The sequence below is a fragment of the Mytilus galloprovincialis genome, chromosome 6 (assembly GCF_965363235.1).
Source record: "Mytilus galloprovincialis chromosome 6, xbMytGall1.hap1.1, whole genome shotgun sequence".
In the NCBI taxonomy this organism is placed as follows: Eukaryota; Metazoa; Mollusca; class Bivalvia; order Mytilida; family Mytilidae; genus Mytilus; species Mytilus galloprovincialis.
In genome coordinates this window covers 7,899,921-7,910,625 of record NC_134843.1, presented here as the reverse complement: position 1 = coordinate 7,910,625, position 10,705 = coordinate 7,899,921, and the positions used below count along the sequence as shown (strand labels likewise).

Below are 10,705 nucleotides of genomic sequence, written 5' to 3'. Positions count from 1 at the left end.
CTTCCTGAACACTATCTGATTGTTGTCGTGATCAAATTGTTTATTTTTACAAATTTTAATTAAAGTTTGAATTTCCATCCAGGATTCACAGGATCTTGATCAGACTTTTAATAAATTTTAATCGGGAATGGTCCTGTCAAGGACGGTAGTAAAAATCGTGAATGTGTGACCCAAGCTTTAAATATCTAATTTTGTCGGCAAACGTCCCTTTTACATGCTTGTAAAGTTTATATCACGGAAAGATGTCTTTTTAACTCACTTACTGATAGGGCAAGTCTGAATTATTGTCATCTATTGCGTTAGTTGTCTGGCGTTGTCGTGATTGCCCTTTAACAAAAAATCTCTGAACACTTGGGCGGAATTGAATCAAATTTGGCAACAGTCATCATTTGGTATATCTGGTGAAATATGTGCCTGATGAATTTTTCCCTCAACCAACATGGCCACCAGGGCTAAAAATAGAACATAGGGGATAAAATGCAACTATTGCATGTGTCTTTTTGTTTTGAAAACCATTTTATCACTAAAAAATCTGACGGGGCAAAATGTTCAGCATATTGTCTATTTCAACCAATATTAGCAGACGTCTAGGGGTTGCTGGCCTTACTCCAATGTAGATTCTTTTACCAACGTTGCTGTTGTTGCAAATTAGCAAATTATTTTGAAAACTATATAAAGAAATCGAAAACTTGATAAAAGTAAAAATAATCAGCAAAGACCAACAAGACATAATTTTCGGTTGATACCATATATATATATATATATATATATATATATAAGTTAGTGCCCTTGTATGATGATGATATCTCTTTTTAATATTTTTGAATGCACCAGATGCGCATTTCGAAAACTAGCGTCTCTTCAGTGATGCTCGAGGTCGAACCATTTTAAAACGGATCAAAAATTAAACCTCAGGCTGGTTTAAACCGTTGAAAACGTTAATATGTTATCAATCAATGTTGAGCATTTGAATCAGTTCAATGCTTACGGGCACACATGCAGCTGGCAAGGATGAATCATGGAGAAGAGAAATCAACATTTTCTTTCAGAACCAAGAAAAATTCAAGGGAAAATAGAAAATTCAGCAAACAATGGATGTATCGAGAACACGATGAATAAAAAAAATGACAGAACAGAAGAATAAAATTGAGAATGAAAATGGGGAATGTGTCAGAGACAAAAAACCGACCATAGAACAGACAACAGCAGAAGGTCACCAATAGGTCTTCTCCTCAGAGAGAAATTCCCGCACCCGAAGGCATCCTACGACTACCCCCTAAACAAATATATACACTAGGTCAGTGATAATGAACGCCATACTAAACTCCAAATTATACACAAGAAACTAAAATTGAAAATAATACAAGACTAACAAAGGCCTCTTACTCGATGTCTTATATTTCTTATTGGGCCACGATGTTTTTGTCTAACTGACCCCAATGAGATATCACCAAAACAAGGAAAAAGTTTTTTTTTAATGAGAGTACCTTAAATAGTGAAACTTTGCCTTATAAATCTAGCCAGTTTGTTTCGTATGTTCATTATGTTCTTTCTGGCGTTATATTATATCATTGCTTATTTTTAAGACAATGATGAATCCAAAAGTTCTTTTCACCCAATTCCTCATCCAAAAACCATCCGAAAAGAACATAACTTTCAAATATAGCATTTTTGTCATTTAGTAGAGGATATATTTCGCAACAAGGAAAACAGTTATCGACAACCAATTAAAACGATAGTTAAAACGACATCAATCTTACAAATATTTATTTACTCTTTCCAATATAGACTTTAGTCATTTTTGATAACATAGAACCAGATTTCAAAAGAAAATGTAGCACATAAGAAAATCGTCTATCATCTAGTTTAAGAAATGCATTTAACATAAAGCTGAGGAAAGACTTACAAACCACAAGGTAGGAACAAAGGAAATTATCTAAGAAATCGACTGAGACTGTCTTGCATCGTTTTTATGAGGGTGGTAATGGCCGTACCTTCATGCCGATTAACGGTAAAAATTTCTTGCCAAATGACGTTAACGGTAACTGTTGGTGCATGACAATAAAATATACACTTTCTTTTAGACGATAAAAAAATCGAATGATTTTGACTAATCACGTTATTTTTTTTTTTGTAAAAAATTGCCTTCTAACTGTTTTTATTCGAGTTTCACTGATGAGTCCTGTGTGGACAAAGCTTACGACTGTCGTCGAGTTTCACTGATGAGTCCTGTGTGGACAAACCGTATGACTGTCGTCGAGTTTCACTGATGAGTCCTGTGTGGACAAATCTTACGACTTCGGATCAATGTTATAAGTATGACTATGTTGTAAGTATTTTTAATTTATACACTTATTTCAGTAAGCATACAAACCTTGGTGCCAACGTTAATGATTTGACACACAAAAAAACTTGAAACATGGTAAAATTTGTCACCAAAGGACACATACTTACGACCCAATGAATAATTTGACAATGTTGATATACTTTGTTGATTTTGTGTTGTGTGTCAGTCTTAGAATTTAAGTTTTTCTCTAAGTCAATAAAGTCAAAATATTAAACAAATACTAAAACAATGATGAAAATCCTCTATTAGGGCATTATCTCCTGGGCATTATCTAGACTGTATCTTAAACAGTTAAATAAGCGATCATGTTCTCTAGACAAATACGTTAAAATTCTAATATGACGTGCTTCTTTCGCTTTGTGAATTAAACCCATGCTCTAAATCCAATAAAATGTGTTTGACTACTGCAGAATAATGAATTTTATCAAATTAGCATGCATTTAATATATTTCATTAATTTAAAACATTTCCAAACTCTTTAATGATGTGCATGTTGTTACTAATTCATAATCAGAATCGAAATAATTGATGCAAGCTATACTTTATTGTAGTTTTAACATGGGTGGGAATTATATTCGTGTTATTTTAGCCCTCACTATCGCTCGGGCAAAAATAATCACGAATATAATGCCTACCTATGTTAAAACTACAATAAAGTATTTTTGCATCCATTATTTCTTTAAAAAAAGACCGTTCTCACCAGCAGAGCATGAAAAAGCGAACCTGTTCTAACCAGCAGGTCTGAGGATATGAAAAAGGAACCCTGTTCTATCCATCAGGGCATGAAAAGGCGACCCTATTTTGCGGCACACACGTACCACTGAAAATATAGGAAGTATATTAAGGGGGGAGTCTGTGAAATTTTGAACATTTGTTTGCTTTTATCATATTTTCTTTACCTACTTTGCATGGTTTAGAAGATGTACGTCTGGCTGAATTAGCTGACTACCTTATATGAGAGGGGGACTTATATTTGATGACAAGAAGGTTATGTTGATCCAGTTTGTTTCCAAATGGAAGATTATTTTACTTGAGCAGACGATTTGTGTTACTTAAAAGTTAACGGACGACGGACGCTAAGGAATAAGAATATTGACTGGTCTCAATAGCAATTCTGGCCAGGTAAGATACAAATGGGGAAACGTTCAGATTTGCGTTTAAATTAAATGTTGAGTTACTGTCATTACAACAGATCAAGTCGTGTAAGGCATTGACATCTTTCGTAAAGGTGGCCCGAGACTTCTTTTATCAATTATAATGTATATAAATTTGCAGTAGTCAGCGATTTTTTGTTGTTGATATCTCTACTTAGTCATACTATCTTGATCATGCAATTATCGTTGATAGGGCCACAATTAAAAATATTTTGGTTTGTCCAAACCCTACCCAAGGTTGAGACAGTGGGTAGGTAGGTAGGCATTTTTTTTTTTTTAAGAAATTGAAGTATCGGATGTTCGTTGTTCGTTAGTCTTCATGCCTATCTGATTAAAAAAAACTTCTTCAAATCAGGACAATAAAAGAATTTGAGTAGGCAGCTTTTTTCTGGGTAGGTAGGGTTTGGGCAAACAAACCTATTCTTTTTTATGGCCTAGTTTTTCGTAGGAGTTGGGTGTTGAGTCTGTAACGTGTTGCCGGTTGTTTGTGTAGTCTGTTGTGCTTCAAAAACGTTTGGTTATTTCTGTATAGATGTATATATTTATAGATTAAAACGAGGTTAGAAGACAAACATTCCCGCAAGATAAAAAATTCCGTCTTGACAAAATGTTTATGACCCCATACCTTATTTATTTTATTTATCTAATTACGAGTCCAGAATTATTTTGCAAGTTAGCAAAAATGAACAACGATCGATTTGAATAAATTGCCCATATATTTTCACAAATCTGAATTCAATCAGTATCGATTGAAGATAGGTCTACACAATTTCTAGCATTATTAAAAGGATCTTGAAATCATTTGATCCTTATTCTACACATTAATGTTTTATTTTCTCTATTACATACACATCATCATCATGTAATGTATTACTTCAATCAGATTCTTTAACAGTAATAAATGATTTTTTTTAGTTATCCTGATCGAACTTTATTACTTTGAGACCACCCCTGGTTAAACGCCTCGGCGACCTAAATTATTTGTTTACAACATAGCTTACTGTATACATGTGTAGATCATGCCTATTTTAGCAAGTATTGCAGCTGCTTCTACTAGGAGATTTAATTTAAATGCTTTAAAAAGGAATAGATCATGTTTAAGTAGCCTTCCTATACTTGGCAGTTCAGTTGAAACATTGAAATTAAAACGAAATATCGACATTACGCAGAGTCAGAGATCCGCATCATCATCGTCAACAAACACACGTGGCTTTGAACACGAACATGATGAACATTATAAATGGATACAGCATAAAATGGTATTTGCAGCCATTTTTGGACTGACAGGTAAGATTTATCACAATATTTTGTTGTGTCACACTTTTTGACTGACGGGTCATTTTAGGTGAAAGGGACCGTTTCAAGATACATACCAAATGGAGACCCGAATTTAGCTTATTATATATATATATATATTTATCATTGTTTTATGTTTTATAGAATTTAAGATCAACATTTTGGTTTTGCGTAAATACATTGTCGGTTATAAAAGCTGTGATGTTATTGTTATTGCCGACTTTAAATCACGAAAGCTAAAAATGAATTTAAATCGGTTTAAAATAACAGTAAACCCTGACATGCGCTTTTACATGTTTATGTCATGTACAACAGTTGTACACTGGCCATGGCCTCTGGCGCTACCTACTGATAGGATATTTTCTGCTGTCAGTGTTTACACTATTGATAGATATAAAGGTTGCAAATCATGATATAACATAGTATATATGTCAAAGTACAGAAATAACGAATCGATTTTTTTTTTAATTGGATGTTGACGTGGTTCAGGCTTTGTATAGTAAGACTATACAAATCCTTGACGTGGTCATAGAGAATATTTTTTTAAAAAGGTATCCGAAGAAATTCTGCTTGTTACGTTTAACCCAGACATACTCGATCACTATTTGTTTGTTTTTTTTTTGTTTTTTTTTTTGGGGGGGGGGGGCTTTAAATTCTTAGTATTTCATTAAAGAATTCTCTTCATTAATACATATAAAATCAACTCGGGTTTCAAATCATCTATTTATTTCCCTTTCATTAATAGTCATCCGTTTTTTTTCCAATTCATTAAATCTAACAATACATGAAAAGGGGGAGGGGAGGGGGAGAGGGGTCCTGATCCCGAAATCCCGGGCTTAGAAACACGAAATCCTGATGTCCCGAATTTAAATAAATTTAAATCCCGACATCCCGAAATTCGAAAAAAAGAATTCCCGAATAATCCCGAAGTGCCGAGCTTAAAAACACCCGACCCCGGAGTCCCGATAAAGGTCATATCCCCTTCATACATCCTTATTGTGAATGTCAACACCAACTTTCAATTTCGATACAGTTCTTGAGACATATGCATGTTTAATCTGAAAGAAACCTAATACAGGGCAAAAGTAATAGTTACCAATCATAAACCTACCTGTGATTACTCATTCCTTGACATTTTTGGAGTAATAAACGAGTATGAAAATAAAATGTTTGTGTACGGTGTACAACAACTTAACTATGCACCGTACATAAGGATTTATGTGGTCAGCTAAACACCGTACACAACGCTTCTTTAGGGATAAAATATAGAAAAATAACATATGTATGAAAGATTTCAATGCCAATTATTGAAACATCTATACTTATTTAACAGACACATTGACCTTATATCAAAAAAGGAGTTGCAATGAATATAGAATGATATCGGATGAGACGAGGGACAACTTCCGTTTGACAAGTATTTGCACACGCTTTAACAATGTTTTAGTAATCCCTCTTGTTTTGAGGAAAAAATGAGACATCTGTAATCATCAACCTACGACCAAACCATTTCTTAAAACAGCAATTATGTTAAGATTGAAGTATACATTGATATTATGTAAACAAAACAAAGATTTTCGCTACCGTGTAAGATCAAAATCGCTCACGCCCGCTTGGTTAGTACCTATATCCGCTGTATGATGATACACGGTGTACATGCTCTTTGAAAACAATCACAAGGAAACGCTACCTTTCAGATTGTTTACCTTCAGTGTCATTCTGGGAAACGATTGCTTTCTGATTCTCAGAAAACGACTTCTTTCAGATGAAACGATTCGCAAATATTTATTTCACATGCGGACTATAAATTTTTGTTTCCGAAATTTATTTATTAACACCAAACGACACAGAGGCGGTAACTAACACGTCAAATTGGCGCCTTGCTTGATCAGCTACGGGTTATTTCACTTCAATAAAATATAAAATATACACCGTGGAATTAAGATTTCGAAAGATGACGAATTAATCTATTCCTTCAACGTTGTCAACTTTTAGAATTCAAGTTTTTTAAGACATCAATAACTTTGTCTTTTCCGTATTATATATACTGATAAATGGACTTCTAGTTTTATATTTTCAGGTTCTGTTTTATATTGGAAATCAAGAAATGGTGCGATCAAAGCAGCTTCGGCAAAAAGTAGCCTTCAACCTGGAGGTGGAGTACAGCCAGGCCTACCCACTTATACTTTATCTGACGTTGAGAAGCACAAGACTAAAGAAAAACGTATTTGGGTAACATACAAAAATGGCGTCTATGATATTACTGACTACGTCACTAGTCATCCGGGAGGAACCAAGATTTTATTGGCAGCAGGTGGCTCTATTGAACCGTATTGGAATATGTATGGAGTCCACAAACAAGGAGAAATCGTTGAAATGTTGGAGGAGCTTAGAATTGGAAATATTACAGAAAAACCAAAGGAACAAGCATTTGACAAAAACGATCCGTACGCAAATGATCCCAAAAGACACCCAGCTATTATACCAGCCTCTTCAAAACCGTTTAATGGTGAACCACCATCAGCTATTTTGACAGACAACTTTTTGACACCGAATGATTTGTTCTACATACGGAATCATCTTCCAGTACCAGATGTAAATCTGAAATCTTACAAGCTTGACATTTCCGTACAAGGACCGGGAAAGTTTACGTCCTTTAGTTTTGACGATTTAAAGCGCAAATTTCATAAGAAATCTACAGCAGTTGTCTTACAGTGCGCAGGAAATCGAAGAAGTGAAATGGTTAAGATAAAACCAGTGAAGGGATTGAACTGGGGAACATCAGCAATTGGTAATGCGGAATGGTCTGGACCTTGCCTTGATGACCTGTTGAAACAGGCTGGTATAGATATTGACCAAGTAACCCAAAAACATATTCTTTTCGGTGGAATGGATAAAGATCCCGCTGGTTCTCCGTATGAAGCTTCTATACCAATTGAATTGGCACGTTTGCTCAAACGTGACATCATCGTGGCGTACGAAATGAATGGTCAGGAGATCCCACGTGATCATGGGTATCCAGTCCGTATTATCATTCCTGGGATCGTTGGCGCCAGACAAGTTAAATGGCTGACTAGTATAAAACTGAGCAACGAAGAAAGTATGTGTCACTGGCAACAAAATGACTATAAAGGTTTCCATTCATCTATTGACTGGAATAATGTTAATTTCAAATCCGTGCCTGCTATCATGGAACTTCCGGTTACCTCTGCTATTTGCGAGCCAATTGAGGGTACTGACTTGGCACCAGACGCTGATGACGTAACTGTTAAAGGATATGCTTGGAGTGGTGGTGGACGTGGTATTGTTAGAGTAGATGTATCCATTGATGGTGGTAAAACTTGGGATTCTGCAACTCTAAGTCCACCTAAACAACCAATGTACAAAACATTTGCATGGACTTTCTGGGAAGCAACTCTTCCCATTCCAAAGAACCATAAAGGGAAAGTTGAAATAATCTGTAAAGCTGCCGACTTGTCGTATAATGTTCAACCGGATAGTGTAGAGGGGATTTGGAATTTAAGAGGAGTATTGAGCAACGCATGGCATCGTGTGAATATATCTATTCCAAAGTCATAAGTTGCCGTTAGGCAATCAGTCGTGTAAATGTTGTATGTACTAAGTCTGTACCAGAAATTCGTATACAAGAGAGTCTTTTCCTCCATTTAATTCTTTTCCTCCATTTAATTGCAAATATATCACCGATATTGTAAATGTTTTCATTTTTTTCAAATTTGATATAAAAATATAAAAGATGATTATACAATTCTGACGGACTATTGTATAGTGCACATTTAAGAGTACAAATTTGTACCGTATTGGATTCATAGATGCCTTATACTATCTGATACCAAAGAGTAGAAAGTGATCTTATTATACCTTCCCCAAAAATCATCCGTTTACCGTCGTTAAGTTTTAGTGTCACTCGCGAATTAATTCGTTTACATTTATTTTCGACATTTGGGTAAGAAAATGCAGTTTTTTTTCTTAAAAAAATCCCAGTTGGCTACGAGGATATTTCTCAGCACAACTTTCTCTTTTTGTCGACGTTTTGTTACATCTGATGTTCATTCGTGTATAACTTTTATGTTGTTTATATGTTCTTTCCATAGCATTTGCCTCCCCATGACAAGAACTCTGCTTATTGTTGTCCAGATTGCTTTGAATGATTAAGGTAAATATCCTTGTGGTGTGAATGTGGGTATAACTCTTTGATCATGATCTGATTACCTTATAGATTATATTTATTCAAATAAGCAGACACTTTTTTTAAATGATAAGAAGCATAACATCGAAAATTAACAAAAAATAATTATGTTATTTGTGATATTTTGTTGTTAATCTGTATATTTCTGCTATGTTACCAAAATGTGTTGTTTAATTGGACAATCCTAAAATCTATAACTATTATAAACTGTTCAGGGAGCTATAAAAAGACACCAAGGACATACATATAAATTATATATGAAAGTTTATAGATAACTTGTGATGAAGATAGAAATTGATATATATAAATATTTGGTGATATGATAAATATAAGAGATATTTTATTTTCAAATTTATTATTAATTATTCATGTGTTTATTGATTTAATGGAGAGAAGAAGTAAACCTAATTTAAATTATTTTTTTTCTTGTACGTGATCTATATATATATTACCAAAAATAAACAGAAAGGTAAATATAATACACATTGTATTAACTCAATTTTGTGCAATTTTGTTAATAAAATTTCATTGTAAATGTTTCACAATTATATGTTGCCATCGTTTTGAATTGTCCGTTTATAAATCCCGAATTGATGCGAAATCTATAAAGAAGATGTGGTATGATTAGCAATGAGACAACTCTCCACAAGAGACCAAATGACACAGAAATAAACAGCGTTAGGTTACCGTACGACCTTCAACAATGAACAAAGCTCATATCGCATAGTCAGCATAATCACAAATGTAAAACAGGTCAATATAATACTTCCATGGTAAAACAATTTAAACGATAAAACTAACAGCCTAAATAATGTACAAAATGAATGAAAATCAAATATGTAACACAGCATCACGGAGAAACAGGTTTCCTGGCTTGGTACACAGGCACATACATACAACTACGGTTTCAACTCCCCCAGACACAGTTGTTCTTTGGTTAACATTTGGTTTCTTTTTTTGGTCGTATAGCTCTAGAACTTTTCGTTTCGTATAAAACTTGGCTTTTAAAAATTCGTCTTTAGGCGTTCGTGATGAAGGTAAATCCAGAAGAAAAAACCTTCGGACGCAAGAAATTTATATTTTTTAAAGCATCGACATTTCTGTCTTGACTCATTTGCTCCAATGTTATACATTTGTATTACCATTGATGGAACTCTTTGTTAAATATATAATCACAATGTTCGTTTAAACAAACTTTGCCCTGATTGATTTTTTTGGAAAACATAAGAAGGACTTGAGACTTTGACATTAGTTTTTCTCCAAATGCTTCCTACCAATTTTATATATATTTTTTCTGTCTAAGGCTGCATGGTTTCTTTCATCAGTTGATACACACCTATGGTCGTTGTTGATATAAGGAATAAACATTCAATAGTATGTCCTCAATTGTTAGTTCAATGCTGATTGATTGCTTCTATTGTTATTTAAGGTCCAGCAACAAATATTTCATGTATAGGTGTAGCCAAAGATATATGTATACATGGTTCTGTAAACATTAGATTAAACAAACAGTAATGAAGTACAACTTGTAGTGGTTTTGTCTGTAAGACAGGTCGGATGCCCCCTTTTAGTAATGATTTATTGGATAATGTAGGACATTTAATTGGTTTAGTTGTTGTTCCTTTCAAACCTCATAAATCAAGTTTTGCAAAGTTATGAGGTAAAATGAAATGTGTATATAATAATAGAAAATACTGAAGT

The 10,705-nt window shown here is 34.1% G+C and overlaps 1 protein-coding gene across 1 annotated transcript; it reads left to right on the top strand.

Moving 5' to 3' along the window:
• The first annotated feature begins 4,461 nt into the window (after positions 1–4,461).
• LOC143078839 (sulfite oxidase-like) lies at positions 4,462–8,718 on the top strand. Its single transcript, XM_076253832.1, has 2 exons — positions 4,462–4,788; positions 6,878–8,718. Exons 1-2 carry the CDS (start codon positions 4,521–4,523, stop codon positions 8,374–8,376), a joined length of 1,767 nt encoding a protein of 588 aa, XP_076109947.1. The 5' UTR covers positions 4,462–4,520; the 3' UTR covers positions 8,377–8,718.
• The last annotated feature ends 1,987 nt before the right edge of the window (positions 8,719–10,705 follow it).